General features: G+C 39.8%; 1 protein-coding gene across 3 annotated transcripts in view; it reads left to right on the forward strand.

Moving 5' to 3' along the window:
- Nucleotides 1–15,867: 15,867 nt before the first annotated feature.
- Nucleotides 15,868–19,385, forward strand: part of LOC111471547 (polypyrimidine tract-binding protein homolog 2-like) — a 6,056-nt gene continuing 2,538 nt past the window's right edge. For 2 of the 3 annotated variants that reach the window (XM_023117271.1, XM_023117273.1), the window contains exons 1-7: nt 15,868–16,011; nt 16,915–17,122; nt 17,220–17,429; nt 18,482–18,544; nt 18,639–18,712; nt 18,972–19,067; nt 19,233–19,290. In XM_023117271.1, coding sequence (XP_022973039.1) covers nt 16,937–17,122; nt 17,220–17,429; nt 18,482–18,544; nt 18,639–18,712; nt 18,972–19,067; nt 19,233–19,290 — 687 coding nt within the window. In that variant the 5' untranslated portion in view covers nt 15,868–16,011; nt 16,915–16,936. Of the gene's footprint in view, nt 16,012–16,895; nt 17,123–17,219; nt 17,430–18,481; nt 18,545–18,638; nt 18,713–18,971; nt 19,068–19,232; nt 19,291–19,385 lie in introns of all 3 variants that reach the window. The other variant, XM_023117272.1, reaches the window with a different exon arrangement.

Consider the following 19,385-nt stretch of genomic DNA (forward strand, 5'->3'; position numbering starts at 1 on the left):
GGCTTTGCTCCTCCTGTTCTAAGACATCAGAGTTATTATCTACCTGATCAATAGATTCTTCAGTGGGAGCAACCATATCAGGAGAGAACACCACCTTCTCCACCTGCTTCAATGCCTTGTCATTATTTTCAATTTTCTGCAAAAACATTCCAGACTCATCGAATGTCACATCTCGACTATTAACAATCTTACCTGTTTCTAGACACCATAACCTATAGCCCTTCACGCCTTTGCTAAAGCCCATAAACTTGGCGTTTTTTGCTCTAGGATCCAGCTTTGAGTCTGTCACATGATAATAAGCAGAACACTCAAACACATGCAATTTATCATAATCACTAACAGGAGTACCTGACCATACCTCAAGCGAAGTTTTTCCACCATTTCCAGAAACAAGTAAACGATTCACCAAGTGAACTGCATAACTGAGAGCCTCAGCCCAAAATGCCTTACTCAATCCTGCTTGAGACAAAATGCATCGAACCTTTGTTAGATAAAACCTGAGTTTTACCATTTTTCTTATTCACACGATTTCAGAAAATCGTCAGTTTGACCATTTGACAAATCACGTCGAATGGATCACTAGAGTCTGTGAAAAACAACAAGTGGTATCAGAGCCAAGTTGAAGATCGGTGTATATCATTGCAGAGGAGCCGACATATCAACAAACAAGTTGAATAGCTTAAGTGGTTAGAGCTTTGACCTAACATCACAAAGGTCTCAGGTTCGAGTAGAAGAAAATGCGAAGTGTAAAAACACACACATCGTGGGGCCCATCTCGGGTAAGCTCACTCTCATTCCTCCACGCCGTCGCCGTGTCACCGCCGCCATGAAGAGGTCGACGCTGTGATGACGGGCGTCAAGTTATCGTTGAGCGAGTGATCAGGGAGACAACGACTGCCGTCCATTCAGTATATATCCAATATTGACAAAGTCCAATTATAACGAATGGATCTTGTTGATGCGCGTCAACCTACAGGCGCAAGGGTTATGGCATGCTGTCGAGCCAGAGGAAGGAGAAACGATTGAGTACCCGTGAGGATCCCGATCTGTGCCCCCAGAGATGCCCATCTCTCTCTAGCGTACCGCGCAATCGGCCTGAGAGGGAATCAAATCTCGTCGGGTCGCGCGGTGTACAGCGCGTGAACGACCTAACGGTAGAAGAGGTGACCGGGAAGACTGCGTAACCGTCGAGCAGCGGAAGAAAAAAATACCATTTCAGCTGTCGACAAGGGGGGTCCGTCTACTCCTCACTGAGGAGGAATGGCTTGCACGTCTAAAGCTCCGTGACAACACCGACGAGAGCAACGGGTCCTCCTCCAGCCGCAAAGACGGTAAGAAGCCATGGATCTCCCACGGGCGCATGCGCGGGAAAGATGGGAATCAAAAGGAGTCGACCAATGGCAGGCCGATCTGCTCGAACTGTGGGAAGAGAGGACACCTAAGCAGGAATTGCTCGAGCAAGCTTAGGAACAAGGAGAAGGCCGAAAAGGATGGTGAAATCCGTTGATGATTTTTCAATGCGGATCACGGGGCTCGCCAACAACATCACCACCCTCGGTGGCAGCATCAACGAGACAGAAATCGTGAAGAAGATGCTGCAGGTTGTCCCTGATCACCTCGAGCAAGTTGCGATTTCAATCGAGACATTGCTTGACGTGAACGACCTAACGGTAGAAGAGGTGACCGGGAAGACTGCGTAACGTCGAGCAGCGGAAGAAAAATACCATTTCAGCTGTCGACAAGGGGGGTCGTCTACTCCTCACTGAGGAGGAATGGCTTGCACGTCTAAAGCTCCGTGACAACACCGACGAGAGCAACGGGTCCTCCTCCAGCCGCAAAGACGGTAAGAAGCCATGGATCTCCCACGGGCGCATGCGCGGGAAAGATGGGAATCAAAAGGAGTCGACCAATGGCAGGCCGATCTGCTCGAACTGTGGGAAGAGAGGACACCTAAGCAGGAATTGCTCGAGCAAGCTTAGGAACAAGGAGAAGGCCGAAAAGGCCCATGTGGCTCAATCCGAGGAGGACGAGCCAACTCTCTTCATGGTAAGTGCATGTGTCCCCATTGTCAATTCCAAATCCACGGAAATGGAGGTAATCAACAACGATGTTGAACTCGAGAAAGAGCTCCAGCTGGGCGTAGCAAAGGTGGCACAAGCTAAGGGAGCCAATTCAACTGGAGGAGGAGCGAGTGTTCGCTCAGATCAGCGAGCGGGACGAGCAACACAAGGACCGGCGATGGATCCTAGACACAGGGGCAACAAACCATATGACCGGGGCTAGATCTGCATTCTCCGAACTCGACTCGGGGATCCGCGGGACGGTGAAATTCGGCGACGGATCCGTCGTAGAGATCGAAGGACGCGGCACCATCCTGTTCGCCAGCAAGGGAGGCGAGCATCGCAAGCTGACTGACGTCTACTTCATCCCGAGGCTTAAGGCTAACCTTGTGAGCCTGGGTCAACTCGATGAGACAGGTTGTTTCATCTCCATCGAGCGCGGACTACTCAAAATTTGCGATAATCAACGACGGCTGCTCACACAGGCAAGGCGCACGACAAACGGTCTTTACATCCTGGAGTTAGAGATAGAGCAACCTGTCAGTCTCTCGGCCAAGACCGAAGAGGTATCTTGGAGGTGGCACGCAAGGTACGGGCATTTAAACTTTCCTGCTCTAGAAAAACTACAGAAGGAGGAGTTAGTGCACGGTTTGCCAGCAATCAAAGGCGTGAACAAGCTGTGCGACGGGTGCCTCATCGGCAAACAGAGGCGCACACTCTTTCCGTCTCGAACATCCTATCGAGCCGATGAGCCGTTGGAGCTTGTACACGGCGATATCTGCGGGCCCATCAAGCCGGCGACCCCAGACGGTAAGAGTTTCTTCCTCCTGTTAGTCGATGACAAAAGCCGCTTCATGTGGCTGACCCTGCTGCAAGCGAAAAGTGAGGCGGCAGAGGCGGTTAAGTGCATTAAAGCGCGTGCGGAGGCCGAATGTGAGAAGAAGATGCGAGTGTTGCGCACAGACCGAGGCGGAGAATTCACCTCGACAAGTTTCGGTAAGTACTGTGACGAAATCGGCATACAACGGCACCTAACGGCGCCCTACTCCCCCCAACAGAACGGAGTGGTGGAGCGCCGGAATCAGACCATCGTCGGGACAGCAAGGTCATTGTTGGTGACGACCGGGATGCCCGAGAGATTCTGGGGAGAGGCAGTAATGACGGCCGTATATCTCCTCAATCGGTCACCAACCCGAAGCCTTGACGGGAAGACACCATATGAGGCCTGGTACAACAAAAAACCAGCGGTACATCATTTTCGCGTGTTTGGCTGCGTCACTTACATGAAGGTAACACGTCCCCACCTCGCCAAGCTCGATCCTAGGGGGCTGAAGGTCGTTTTTATCGGCTATGAACCCGGGAGCAAGGCGTACAGACTATATGATCCTGTAGGGGGGCGAGCTCACGTGTCTCGCGACGTCGTCTTCGACGAAAGCACCTTCTGGCAGTGGAATGACGTGATCGAGGCAGACCCTAATCCAAATCAATTTACGGTGAAGTACCTCGTCACCGAGCCGGAAGAAGGAGGAGCCCAGCATCAGCAGCCGTCACCGCCGCCAGCAGGTGCAACCCCTGAACCAGTGGAATTCGCAACACCACGGACTGCGGATTCGACGCTGGATGCCGATCACGATACTGATCTGGAGGCCAGGTACCGGAGGATGGACGACCTAGTAAGAGGAGGTGAACCACCTGGACTGACCTACATGCCATCAGTGCAGATGAACCGAACACCTTCGCCGAAGCAGAAAAGAACCCGTGCTGGCTGAAGGCAATGCAGGAGAAGATGACATCCATCACCGAAAATCAGACGTGGAGTCTGGAGGATATGCCGCCGGGACACCAAGCCATAGGGCTCAAATGGGTCTTCAAACTGAAGCACAACGAAAAAGGAGAAGTTGTGAAGCACAAGGCCCGTCTGGTGGCGAATGGCTACGTCCAGAAGCAAGGAGTGGACTTCGAAGAGGTATTTGCGCCAGTGGCGAGGTTAAAATCCGTTCGTTTCTTACTTGCAATTGCAGCACATTACTCTTGGGAGGTTCACCATATGGACGTAAAGTCTGCTTTCCTTAACGGAGAGCTGAAGGAGACTGTTTATGTCCGACAACCACCTGGCTTCCTGGATAACAACAACCCCAATAAAGTATTGCGCCTGCACAAGGCACTCTACGGGCTTCGACAAGCTCCACGAGCCTGGAACGCGAAGCTCGACAGTACCTTACTGTCACTGAAATTCAAACGTTGACGACCTCATAATCACTGGAGGTGACATAGAAGTCCTCGGAAGGTTCAAGAAGGAGATGTCGAAAAACTTCGAGATGAGCGATCTCGGCGTGCTCAGCTACTATCTCGGCATCGAAGTGCAACAGAATTCTACCGGCATCTCCATCTGCCAAAGTGCATACGCAAAGAAGCTGCTGGACACAACTGGACTTGTGGACAGTAATCCTACAAGGACGCCAATGGATGCCCGACTCCAACTAAGGAAGGTTGGCACTACGACGACAGTCGACTCCACCAATTACCGCAACATTGTCGGGAGTCTGCGCTATCTAGTAAACTCTCGTCCTGATCTTGCTTATTCTGTTGGATATGTGAGCCGGTTTATGAAAGCACCTAGGGAGGAGCATTTAGTGGCTGTCAAGCGCATCCTGCGCTATGTAGCCGGAACCAGAGGCTGGGGTGTAAGATACTGCGCAGGGAGCGGAAAGAAGAAACTCAAGCTAGTTGGCTACAGTGATAGTGACATGGTCGGTGACGTTGATGATCGTAAGAGCACTAGCGGAATGATCTACTTTCTCTCAGGCGGCGCAATCTGCTGGCAATCAACAAAACAGAAGGTAGTTGCTTTGTCTTCCTGTGAAGCAGAATACATCGCCGCTTCGATGGCAGCAACGCAAGGGATCTGGCTTGCGCGACTAATGGAAGAACTCATCGGGAGAGAAAGTGATCCACCAATGCTATACGTAGACAACAAAGCTACGATCTCCCTGATCAAAAATCCAGTTTTGCATGAACGAAGCAAGCACATAGAAATCAGATTCCACTACATTCGAGAATGTGCAGATCGAGGGCTCCTCAAAATTGATTACATCCGAACAGAGGAACAACTTGGAGACATCTTCACCAAGTCCCTGGCGCGGGTGAAATTTGAAGAACTACGCTCAAAGATCGGAGTTCAAATAGTAAGGTAGATATACTACAGGTTTTAGGAGGAGATTGTTAGATAAAACCTGAGTTTTACAGTTTTTCTTATTCACACGATTTCAGAAAATCGTCAGTTTGACCATTTGACAAATCACGTCGAATGGATCACCACAGTTTTAGACTGAAATTTTGTAGGGAGTGGCACAGATTGATTTAGTTGGCCACTCTCCAGCCATTTTTAGAATCCTTTTTTAGGAGATTTGTTGAGAAAATAAAACAATCCGAACGCAGTCAAAATTCAGTTAATTTTCTCTCTTTTTTTGTTACGCATTTTCTTCCAACACCCAATTTCCTCTCACCGAAATTCTGTGAAAAACAACAACCTTCTCTATTAATGTCTGGTTCATTCTCTCAGCAACTCCATTTTGTTGTGGCTTACCAGGAACAGTGAAGTGTCGAATGATCCCTTCATCTCAGCATACTTTAAGGAATGGATCATAAGTATATTCTCCATCGTTGTCTGATCTTAGCTTTTTGATTTTCCTGTCCGTTTGATTCTCTACCATTTTCTTCCTCTCTAGGAAGATTTGGAGAACCTCATTTTTGTGCCTCATGGGATACATCCAAACTCTCCTCGAGTAGTCATCAATAAAGGTGACAAACCACCTCCTTTCTCCCAATGAGACATTCTTCGTGGAACCCCATACATCAGTGTGAGCATAATCCAAAATGCCCTTTGTTTGATGTATGGCTGTACCAAACTTCACATCTTTTTTGTTTACCAATATACAAGGTTCACAAAAATCAATTTTACCAGTTGTGGCACCCTTAAGGACTTCTTGGTTCACCAATGTTTGGAGCGCCTTCTCACCAGCATGCCCGAGTCACATGTGTCATTAATTTCGATATGTCTTGTTCTTTCGAACTTGCCACAGGAGCATGCCCAATTATTATGGTTTCGTTGAGGTAGTATATGCTACCTCTTCTAGTTCCTTTAATTGCCATCAAGCTCCACGAGCTACTTTCAAAATTCCTCCTTCCAAAATGATACGATAACCACTCGCATCCAAAACGCCAAGGGAAATCAAATTTTTCTTCAAGTCCGGGACATACCTCACATCATTGAATTTTCGTATAGCCCCATCAAACATCTTGATTTGTACTCAGCCGATTCCCATCATCTTGCAAGTACTATCATTGCCCATATAGACAACTCCACCATTGAACTCTTTGAAGTCCAAAAACATCTCTCTGTTGGGACACATGATAGGAGCACCCAGAATCAAGAATCCATTCATTGGTTTGGCTGACTGATAAGGAGATCATCAAGGCATTATCTGTATCAGTGTCGTCATCTCTAACCACATTGGACTTCGACCCCTTCTTTTTTAAGATCGGGCAATCTTTCTTCCAATGGCCTTTCTGTCGACAATATGCACACTCATTTTTATCAAATTTTCTCCAATTATGAGATCTACCTTTCGACTTTGATTGAGACTTTCCACGTTCGCTCTTTTTCCAAGTAGGAGTCCTTCCATGAGCAGTGAGAACATTTGTGCTAGAGTCTTGATATGCCTCCTTTTCCTTCTTTTTCACCTAATTATTCATTTAAGGCATTTGCAACATCTTCAAAAATAAGATCAGTGAGTTCATGTAGTAGGGTGGTTACTAAAAACTCGTAGGATTCCGACAAAGAATTCAAAAGCAACAATGCCTTATCTTTGTCATTAATTGTAACATCTAGATTGAGCAAATCAGTGACGATTATGTTAAAATCATCCAAATGCTCAGCCATTGAGATACCTTTCTTGTAGTCAAAACGGAAGAGTTTCTTCTTCAAATAGAGTTTATTTTCCATACACTTCTTCATATATTTTGCCTCAAGCTTGTTCCATAGTTCTTTCACCATGGTAACCTTCATAAATGGATATTTTTTATCCTTTTCATAAATGGATATTTTTGATCCTTTTCAGAACAGGATTGAATAATTCCACAAGCTTGTCGATTTAATTTCGTCCATTCGACATCTGTCATGTCTTCAGGCATCTCCTCTTTGAGAGAAACATCAAGGTCTTGCATGACCAGCAAATCGCTAACTTCGCCTCGCCAAACACCAAAATTATAGGTTCCATCAAATTTTTCTACTTCGAGATTGGAACTCAAAAGTCTCGATCCACGCCGTGATTTAATTCTAGATGATTCTGCCTTTTGCAATAATTAATCTGGATGTAACTAAAAAACACAATTCTTGAAAATTGATTTTCAAGAAAATAAGCACGATTGTGAGCACGTCTAGTGGTCGATGAGGCAAAAACTTTCACAATACCCCAAATACCACAATCAGGCTGTAATACCACTTGTTGTGAGTCGAAAGCGGAACAAATTGTGACACACAAAACTTGATTTTTCAGCAGCAGAAAGAATGACATTATATAGCCTTTGGTTGAACCTAAAAATATCAACGAAACTAACGAAACCTAAAAATATAAGCTAAACTTATCCCAAAGAACAGGACTAATCAGTCCTAAAGAATAGGACCTGATGACAATTTACAACAGCCAGATTGAGAGCTTCACTGTACTGTCCTAATTTGGAGTATCCAGAAATCATGATATTCCATGAGACAACACTTCTTGCTAGCATTTCATTGAACAAAGTTATTGTCTTCCACTTTCTTCCTTCTTCGAATGCTTCTCCAATATTGGTTGTGATTCAATTTACAACAGCCAGATTGAGAGCTTCATTGTATTGTCCTAATTTGGAGTATCCAGAAATCATGATATTCCATGAGACAACACTTCTTGCTAGCATTTCATTGAACATTGTCTTCCACTTTCTCGGATGCTTCTCCAATATTGGTTGTGATTCAATTTACAACAGCCAGATTGAGAGCTTCATTGTATTGTCCTAATTTGGAGTATCTAGAAATCATGATATTCCATGAGACAACACTTCTTGCTAGCATTTCATTGAACATTGTCTTCCACTTTCTCGGATGCTTCTCCAATATTGGTTGTGATTCAATTTACAACAGCCAGATTGAGAGCTTTATTGTATTGTCCTAATTTGGAGTATCCATAAATCATGATATTCCATGAGACAACACTTCTTGCTAGCATTTCATTGAACATTGTCTTCCACTTTCTTCCTTCTTCTAAGGCTTCTCCAATATTGTTTGTGATAAGAATCAACACTTCTTGCTGGTATCCAGAAATCATGATATTCCATGAGACAACACTTCTTCGCCAATATTGTTTGTGATAAGAATCAACACTTATTGCTGGTATCTAGAAATCATGATATTACATGAGACAACACTTCTTGATGGAATTTCATTGAACATTGTCTTCCACTTTCTTCTTTCTTCTAAGGCTTCTCCAATATTCTTTGTGATAAGAATCAACACTTCTTGCTGACATTTATTCAAAAAATGTCATGAAGATTCAAAAAATATGTCAACAACAGAATTCAAACCTACATGCGGAGAGCTCAATTGATTTCAAACTTATCGCATTTGCCACTCAAGCACATCAACATTTGTTAAAAGAGAACTATTTTTAATTTTATAAATTATGTAAAAGTCAAATGATCAATTTGACTTATTCTTTTGTAGAGATTAAAGGGGATCGGGAATATATCCCGTCCACAAACGTCTCGAATAAATTCCGTCCACAAATGTCTTTTGTCGGGAGACTATAAATACTCACAATATGTTATGTAAAATTCAGATTCGTGGATGAATGTAATTCAGATCCGTGGATGAATGTAATTCAGATCTCAAATTAAGACGTTTCCCTTAGAAATCCGAGCATCATATTTGCCATTTCTAAGTTTTAAACAATTCTTGTGATAAAATTGCACCCGAGCCATTCAATCAAGTCTTGATCAAGTTCGATTGTGGATTGACTCAATTTAGAACAAAGTTTCCAAATCTTGCTTTTAGATCTTCAATCATAAGAGGTAATCTAATTCTAGCCTTATCTCTTGGTTGATTCTCTTGGTTGATCCAAATTTTGAATAAGAAGGTGTTGATTACTTTGATTCAAGGGTTCTTGCTTCAACAAAAGCTTGGATCGTTGAGCTGAAGATTAGGGTTGTCTTATCAATTTGGTATCAGAGCATACGTTGCATCTTTATGGCTGACTCTAGAATTGATTTTATCTTTAATTTCTGCTATTGTTTATCGTTTCTTTAAAGGTGTCATTTATTTTCTTACTGCTATTTCCATCGTTCTTCATTATCCTTCTATTTTGTTCTTAGCATCCTCTTAAAGATCATATTTAAATCTTGAAAAAAAAAATTCCTTATCATATTACTCTTAATAAATCCTTATTATTAGATCATTTGCATGTTTATTTGAAGATCAAATAAATTTCAATTCTAATTTTTCCTTAAAGCATATAAATCTGAAATTGTTGTGTTCGATCTTCACGACCATTATCTTTGGAATTTTTTTTTTCAGTGTGCAATTTTATCCAATAATTTATTTGTTTGTTCACTTCTTGTTTTATTTTGTTGTTACTCCATAATTAACTTATCTTGATTGCCTTGAATAGCTTGCTACCATCAGAATTTCTTTACCCATATATTAATACCTTGATCATAATTTAGTCACTTTCCCAAACAGCCTACCTTTGTGTGTATAAGCACGAGTGTCCCTGAGTGTAAAATCAGTGAGTTGAGTGTCTGAGGTTCTAAATATATTTCACTACTGTTTGTACAATCATGAACCAAGACGAGGAAAATGGAGGGGAGATCAATGATCTAGTTGAAGAAGTCTAGAAGAATGAGGAGAAACTGGAAGATGAGATTCATTTGACACTTATAACAAGAAGACTTGTGAAAACTCAAGTTACAGAGAATGTTGATGATCAAAGAGACAACTTGTTCCACACGCGGTGTTTCATCAAGGAGACTGCTTGTAGTCTTGTCATTTATAGTGGAAGTTGCACCAATGTTGTAAGTACTATGTTGATCAAAAGGTTACACATTTCAACCCAAGATCATCCTAAACCTTACAAGCACCAATGGCTCAATGATAGTGGAACAATGAAGGTAGTTTCCCAAGCTTTAATATCTTTTACTTTGGAGGAGCTCATGGAAAAGGGCTATGTTGCATATGCATGGATAATAGAGTCATCAACAAAATCACGCTAAAGTATCGACATCCTATTCCTAGGTTAGACGATATGCTTGATTTATTGCATGATTCGTGTCTATTTATAAAAATTATTTTGAAATCTAGATATCATAAAATTAGAATGCACGTAGGAGATGAATGAAAAACAACTTTCAATATTAAGTTTGGATTGTATGAATAGCTTGTTATGCCTTTTAGGTTAACTAATGCTCCTAGTACACCTATGCGCTTAAGATATCATTCTTTGAGAAAATGTCTGAGAAAACATGTTATTTATATTGATGATATTATAGTTTATTTAAAGATTTTGCTTGAGCATGTGAATCATGTTAAATTAGTTTTGATTACAAGAGAAATTTAATTTTAATAAGGATAGTTTTTGCAGGGAAAAAGTTCACTCTATTGGTTTCATAATTGGTAAAAGTAGAAGAGTCGCATTAGATAGACACAAAGTTAAATTCATTATGAATTTGCCAACACCAAAAAGTGCACGTAAAATTCGGAGTTTTCATGAGTTAACTAACCTCTATAAGAGATTTATAAATGATTTTAGAACCATAACTGAACTATTGAATGACTTAGTGAAAAAGAAAGTTGTTTTTAAATGGGGAGAAAGGCAAGAAAATGCATCCAATTTTCTTTAGGAAGAAAGTAAGCAAACCATTATTTGTTTTGGCTAGCTTTGATAAAACTATTGAAATTGGATGTGATGTATGTGGTTTGGTCACAAGTGTTGTTTTAATTCAAGATGGAAAACCATTAGTGTATTTTAGTGAAAAACTAAATGGGGCAATATTGAAATACCCTACCTATGATAAAGAATTATTTGCTTTAGTTCATATTTTGCATGTGTGGCAACACTACTTATGGCCTAGAGAATTTGTGATCCATTTTGATCATATGTGAAGGGTCAAAGTAAACTGAATTGTAGACATCCAAAGTGGGTGAAATTTATTGAAACATTTTTGTATGTCATCAAATATAAGCAAGGTAATATGGTAGCTGATGTGTTATCTAAAAGGTACGATCTCTTTACTTCTCTTAGTGTAAAAATTCTTGGACTTGAGCATATTACCAAATTTATAGAGATGACCAAGATTTCAGAACTATTTATATAGAGGAGGAGCACATGGTGGTGCCTTAATGGGACATCTCAGGATTAATAAAGTTTATAAGATGTTGCATAAACACTTCTTTTGGCCAAAGATGAAGCACGATATCCAAAAGTTTTGTAACAAATGTTTTAAACGCAAAGAAACTAAATCCAGATCACAACCAAACAAATTTTATACTACTTTGAATGTACCTAACAAACCTTGGACTAATATATCTATACAATTTGTTCTTGGTTTACTTCACACTAAAAATGGTAAAGATTGTATTTTTGTTGTAGCAAATATATTTATTAAAATGAGTCAAAATGGATGATGCAAAGCATGTTGCTGACTTATTCTTTAAGAAAATAGTTTATGGATTTAATATACTCCATTTGCTTCTAATTTCCTTCTAATATTTTTGTGAGTGAAGCATGTAGATTTGATCAAAACATATATTTTTTTTCTGATTGGAGGACGAATCCTTTTGAAGAGGGGGAAGATGATAAGAACCACGACGTTCCAAATAATTTTCTTTTAATATTTTTGTGAGTGAAGCATGTAGATTTGATCAAAACATTTCAAAAGGAGGTGAAGGAAACAAGACGAGGACAAATCCTTTTGAAGAGGGGGAAGATGATAAGAATTTCCTTCTAATATTTTTGTGGGTGAAGAATGTAGATTTGATCAAAACATTTCAAAAGAAGGTTCTTCTAATTTCAAGATGATAAGAATCATCGCATTCCAAATGAACCTATTGATCAAAACAAGGGGGAAGATGATAAGAATTTCCTTCTAATATTTTTGTGAGTGAAGCATGTTGTGAGTGAAGCATGTAGATTTGATCAAAATATTTCAAAAGGCCAAGAAGATTCAAAAAATATGTCAACAACCAAATTCGAATCTAGACACAAAGAGCTCAATTGATTTCAAACTTGTGGCATTAGCCACTCAAACACATCAACGGTTAGAAAGAACTATTTTTAATTTCATAATTATGTAAAAGTCAAATGGTCCATTTGACTTATTCTTCTGTAGAGGTTAAAGGGGATCGGGAATAAATCTCGTCCACAAACGTCTTGAATAAATCCCATCCACAAACGTCTTTTGTCGGGAGATTGTAAATATCCATAATATGTTATGTAAAATTCAGATTCGTGGATGAATGTAATTCAGATCTCAAATTGAGACGTTTCCCTTAGAAATCCGAGCATCATATTTGCCGTTTTTAAGTTTCAAGCAATTCTTGTGGTAGAATTGCACCCGAGCCATTCAATCAAGCTTTGATCAAGTTCGATTGTGGAGTGACTCAATTTAGAAGAAGGTTTCCAAATCTTGCTTCTAGATCTTCGATCATAAGAGGTAATTTAATTCTAGCCTTATCTCTTGGTTGATCCAAATTTCGTATATCTCTTTGTGTGTTAATTGTTGAGGATTATTGGGATGAGTCTCACATGTAAAACTACTACTTTGCAGGAAATGGTAGTGTACGCGAATCGCAGATTGGTTGTTGCCACATGCTTTGTTCTAGCATAAAACACCATAAAACACCAAATTTTTTGTTAGGCGAATCGCTGGAGGTAGTGTACGCGAATCGCATATTGGTTGTTGCCACATACTTTGTTCTAGCATAAAACACCAGAAAACACCAAATTTTCTGTTAGGTGAATCGCTGGATACTCAATTTTCTGGTGTCAATCTTTTGTTTTAGCATAAAACACCAGAAAACACCGAATTTTCTGTTAGGTGAATCGTTGGATACTCAATTTTCTAGTGTCAATCTTCCATCAAAAGTTTTAACCATGTATTTTTCCTGAGCGCTCCAGCTGCTGCTCTGTACTCTGCTTCTCTAGTTGACAATGATACTGTTGGTTGTTCTTTGTTGCACCAAAAAATTGTTTTCAAACCGAGCTTGAACACATACCCAGTGATTGATCTTCGAGTATTGTGATCTCCTTTGACATATCTCAAGATCCGTCGAGCCGCATCCAAATGAGGCTTCTTCAGACTTTGCATATATTGACTAATAACTCCAACTTCATTTTCGAATTTCTTCGGTTGGTCCATGTAGAACTCTCTGTTTAACTCACCGTTCAGGAAAGCATTCTTCATATCTACTTGCCATAATTTCCACTCTTTATTTACCACAAGTACTGGAGGAACCTGTATGATAGTTATCTTCGCGCACTGGACAAAACGTTTCATCATAGTTTAGTCCATATTCTCGAGAGAACCCTCGAGCTACATATTGAGTCTTGTATCTTTCGATTGATCCATCCGGAAACACATTATTCCGTAAGCCCACTTGCAAGAGATGAGTTTGGTATCTCTTGGTATTGACACTAATTCCCAAGTTTGATTTTGTTCCAGGGCTATAATTTCTTCCTCCGTTGCTTTCTGCCAAGCTGAGTTTTGTGATGCTTCTTCATATGTCTCCGACTCATTAATTTCGTCTTCCACTGTAACTATATCGACTTACTTTGGATTTGGCTTCTGGATTCTTTCTGACCGTCTAATTCGTTGAGGTGTCATTTCTTTTTCACTAGATTTGCTTGGTTGAGTAACATCTTGCTCACCAGCACTAGTGTCACTTGAATCTTCAGGCACATTAGCACTCAAGTAAATGTGTGTAGTTTTCTCCCCCATCTTCTGTGGAATTTCTTCAATTTGCTCTCCCATCTTCTGTAGAAGAATTTCTTCAATTTTCTCTCCCGTCAGAAGAATTTCTTCAATTTGCTCAAGACCTTGTAATACTTTCTTCTCTGAGGGCCATCCCACTTCCATCACCACTCTGATTGTCAATCAGTGGTTTGAGCATCCTGAATCAATGATCGAATCATTCTCATAATTGATATGGTCTCTCATCATTCGCCATGAGTACTTGCTCATCTTCTTCCATGGCATACAGTACCACTGCATCCCATTCCTCCTCCATCTCCATGTTGGAGGATGCCACATTGCTTTCGACCGATTTTTTCTTGGACCAACAATCTCTGGACATGTGGCCCTTCTTCCCGCAATTGTAGCAAATGCCCTCAAATCTTTTCCTTTGAGAACTTTGGTTGTCATTCTTTTGAGTTCTCCTAGGTTGTGCAGTTCCTTGGTGACTTCTTCTTTTGTCACCATTGTATCCATGTTTGGTAGACAACCTATTATCCATGTCACGTTGTGAAATTGACAACAACTCATTCTCCAGAAGTTGTAGCCTCGTATCATTCTTCTTTGAGAACAACATCACAAACATGTCCTATACTTCTTTCAATGCCTTGTCATCCCAAATATGCTCTAACATCTCTTCTCCGATTGTGGTCTTCAAGGCAAACATTGCTTTGCCTACTTTGATTCTCCATTTGCGCAAGGCGCCATTAGAATCAACCTCTGACGGCGTAGTTTCGCCAACAATCTCCCAAAGATCATGTCCTTGTAAATAGGACATCATGCATATTACCCACGTGTTGTAGTTGTTGTTGTTGAGTTTCTTGATTCCTCCAATGATTTGGAAATCACCCATCGTGTTGGCTATACCTCAGTAATACCAAACAAGCTTTTTCGACACAAGACTTGTAGAGTCACAGACTACTCACGACACAATTGAAACTCACATACTAATAATTTCAAGAAATCGTTTCTGATGTGGAAGATCAGACAGAGCAGCAACCACAGAGCATACTAAGAATTTCAAGAGATCAGATAACCTACACTAACCTCGCTCTGATATCAGATTGTTGAACACAATTCTCTGTGGGAAACACTCGCACACTTTATTAAGACCAATCGAGATTTACAAAATACTCGGTAGAAACTAAGTATTGCTTAGGATTTCTTAGGACGATGAACTAATTAGGGTGGAGGGTATTTATACTCGATGGTAGTCAATCTATTTTTAAAATTTCTCAATGTTTTTTCTAAAATATCTAAATCATTCTCCTAAATTTATTCCTAAAATCATAAATCATTTTTTAACCTAGAGTCACTTATATAATGGTTGAGCTTAACCTTATTGGACTAGTGATGATATTTTAACATAGCTTGCATGGAGGTCAACGCTTTCGACAACATTCACCTTAAAAAACGACGTCCCCAATGCCCAAGCGTACAAAAGGCTCTTTGTGGACTCGACTCAAAAAAGCTTTAAAACATTCCGTCCAACACTACTAACATCAAAATAATAGTTCAGCTGTGTATAAACCCTATAAATTTACTAAAGACCTACTTAATTATTAAGGCCTACGTGGCCTCTTGAATAAATTAAGTATCAGTTAATTTATCAAATTAATTGTATTTTTCTTTTTTAATTGAGGGGTTTAAAGTTTATAGTTAAATTTAGTGAAAGTAAAAATTACAGTATAATAATAATAATTATTATTATTATTATTTTTGAAGCTCTCTGGCATATCCAAAATCCAAATGCCATATAAAAATAAAAGAAAATATTTATTTCAATCGTTTTAGATCACATGCTGCAGAATCCCATCGAATACTCCCCCCTTCCCAGGTCTCTGTGAAACCCTAACTTCCGTAGCCTCATCAATTCCTTGCTTTCCCGAGGGTTTATCTTTCATAATCTCAGGTATTCCATTTCGCAATCTCCATTTCATTGTGTGAATCGCCTTTTCTGTTCCTCGTTTTTTAGGTATTTCAACTTGGAATGCCGTCTGTTTCCCTCTCGATTCTCGCTTTGGGGTTTTCGACCTGCGTGCCTGTTTCCTCGAAGATTGTTTTTGTGTCTGTTTTTTATTTTTCGTTATTGATTGTATTCGATTGTTTATTGTGGGGTTACGTGTTTAAGAAATTTGGTTGTAATTATGTGGACGATGAATGTCATTGCGATTTTGCTTGAATCGTTGGATTGATTTCTCTGGTGATAATGGGTTGTGAACTGCTCTAATTGTTTGTACGGGATTATCTTAATGGTGATATTGGTTTTACTGCTGTTGTTTGGTGGGTTGATTTGTGCTTTGGCATGACGTTGATTGGACCTGCTTTGGTGAAATTCTTTGGTCCATTTGTTAATATTTTTAACTTTACGTGCTTACCCCAAAGGTTAGGAGATGAAAAGAAATAGAAGAAGAAAAACCCAGAGAAATGAAATGCAAACTCTAGCCAAACAACTTCCAACAAGAAATCTCTTTACGAAAATCTATTCCATCATTGTAATGCATACGTTTTTGTTCTCGAATAGAAGATGCTAAAATGTGCAATTTTGTGCTATGGCTGAAGGCAGTTAACTTAAGAGATGAAGAAGCTTATTCATTAACAAGCGTGGTTGTATTTTATGCACCCCAGATTATTTTCTCCCACGTCAATTAATGACAATGAAATATTGTTCACATCAATGCAGAATTAAGGATTTAGTGGTACAATTTTTGATGGTGGCAGGGAATTATAAGTTAATGAATGTGGAGTGCTGTGTTTAACTTTATGTACTAAATTTGAAGGTTTAATGGTATTAAGGCTGCCCATAATTTTGCAGCATTCTCCTGTAACTTAGCAAAATGGCATCAGTTTCTAGTCAGCCGCAGTTTCGTTATACCCAACCACCGTCAAAGGTTCTCCACTTGAGGAATTTACCTTGGGAATGCACTGAGGAGGAACTGATTGAACTGGGAAAGCCATTTGGAAAAGTTGTGAACACAAAGTGTAATGTTGGAGCAAACAGAAATCAAGCTTTTATTGAGTTTGTAAGTGCAGGATTTTTGTGTACATTGTTTTCCATCTACAATGGACCTCGCTGGCTAGTCATTATTGATAAATATTTGACTAAGTTTAATGTTACAGGCAGACATAAATCAAGCGATTGCAATGATATCATATTATGCATCATCCTCGGAGCCTGCTCAAGTTAGAGGAAAAACTGTTTATCTGCAGTATTCCAACCGGCAAGAAATTGTGAACAACAAAACTACTGCTGATGTTCCTGGAAATGTGCTTTTAGTAACAATTGAAGGCACTGATGCACGCCTTGTCAGCATTGATGTTTTGCACTTGGTAAGCAGATTGTAATACGTTCTTGTTGCAGTTAAAGGTGAACCTCTGTGGCACTAAGGTTAAATTATGGTGATTAGGTTATAGTTTGTCCTGTTTCAAAAGCTTTTGTTTGACACGAGTGTAAATGAATCAGCAGGCCCTTGTCAAGGCAATATCTTTGATGGCAGCTTAGTGCATCGGGAGAAAGAGCACATGTGTGTTTGTCTCCTTTCTCCTTTCCTTAACACTACCTCTCTCTTCCCTTCTCTTCCTCCTCAACTTCCTCCTACCTTTCACAGTTTAGGATATTATCTTTTCTGCTCTCTTGTGCATCCTTCTCCCTATCTCTCTGCATGTGTGTCAGTGATAATGCGGTCTACATCCAGTCATTAGATTCAGAGTGTAGAATTTTTTATTTTTATTTTTATTATGGATGAATTTTAAATTTCTAAAGGCCTTTCAACTATTAATTTACAGCTTATTTCATTGATGATTATTTTGAGGATTGATTATACCCATAGATGGTTATTAATTTCAAACAAATAGTTACTCTTTGCACGAGTGAGAGAGTCGGGTGTTATTGACTTATTTTGGATTTGTGTTTTTGCTTCATCATACCTTCTCTTTGAGAGGAGTTGAAATGTACTTCTTAACGATTGATTGCCATATACTTATTGTGTTTTAATCTTTCCTATTATTTGATATATATTTTCTTTGTTGTTCTTGAAAAAAGTCTGAAAGCTTGTATCTTTGTTGTCTAATATCCGCCATAGGTTCTCCATTTACTCTTTTTTCTGGCTGTAGTGTTGCAATTGCAACAATAAACTTTTGTGGCTTAACTTACAGTTTTTTGTTACAGAATTTGCACTTACATGTTCATGTTAGTTAGTTTCCATTTAGACATCCTGCTTCATCTATATTTGGAGATTTAAATTTTTTTCCTTTGGTTATGATTGTAATAATTCACATGTCAGTAGTCATCTAATAGGTGTTGTGATATCCTGAAAATGTGATGAATGGTGTGATATCATTTTGTTGAATTGCATCCTAAAGGTTATCCAATAATATGCTAGGTCTTTTCAGCCTTTGGGTTTGTGCATAAAATTACAACCTTTGAGAAAACAGCTGGATTTCAGGTCCGTGAATATTTATAATTTTAGTAGTAGTTTCACTATTATTACTTCTGAGCTTTGAGGAAATCTTATTCAGCTAATGATGTGAATTTTTTAGGCATTGGTGCAATTTTCAGATGCAGAGACTGCCTCGTCTGCTAAAAATGCCTTAGATGGGAGAAGCATCCCTAGGTGACAATTGTATTGAATGTTACACATGGTTTTTTGCCTCTCTTTTATGGAGTATATAGCAGTAGAAGAGGTGCACATGCACTATCTTGGTGTCTGTCTATGAATATTTTTGTTCTCAGTAATCGTAAAATATTGACTTGAAAATTTTCATTCCATTGCTTGTAGTATTCAACCTTTTTTTGAAAAGAACTGAGTTTTAGATGCTTGCATGTCATTAATGCTATTGTTACATGAATCATCAATTATTTCTTGTTTGCAGGTATCTGCTTCCTGATCATGTTGGACCATGTTCCCTTAGAATTACTTACTCTGCCCACACTGATTTGACTGTGAAATTTCAGAGCCATCGAAGCAGGTTTTCTCAACTTTCTGCATCTAATCTTCTATGAATGTGTTTATTTTGACTATTGTTTAATATTTCACTTAATCTAATATAATTTTCCCTGCTACTCTTTGCTCTTTCTGTAACTTTAGTGTCTGTTTCTTTCTCTCTCTACTTTCTGATAGTATGTTGATTCAGGGACTACACTAATCCTTATCTTCCTGTTGCTCCATCGGCCATAGATGGAAGTGGTCAGGTATGGAATGCATTAGGTGACATGTTGTTAAGTTGTGCCTATAAATTTTCTTCTTTCCATGCACTACGTGCATGCCCCGCCACCCCCTCCCCCCC

The sequence above is a fragment of the Cucurbita maxima genome, unplaced genomic scaffold, assembly GCF_002738345.1.
Source record: "Cucurbita maxima cultivar Rimu unplaced genomic scaffold, Cmax_1.0 Cma_Scf00053, whole genome shotgun sequence".
NCBI classification, from domain to species: Eukaryota; Viridiplantae; Streptophyta; class Magnoliopsida; order Cucurbitales; family Cucurbitaceae; genus Cucurbita; species Cucurbita maxima.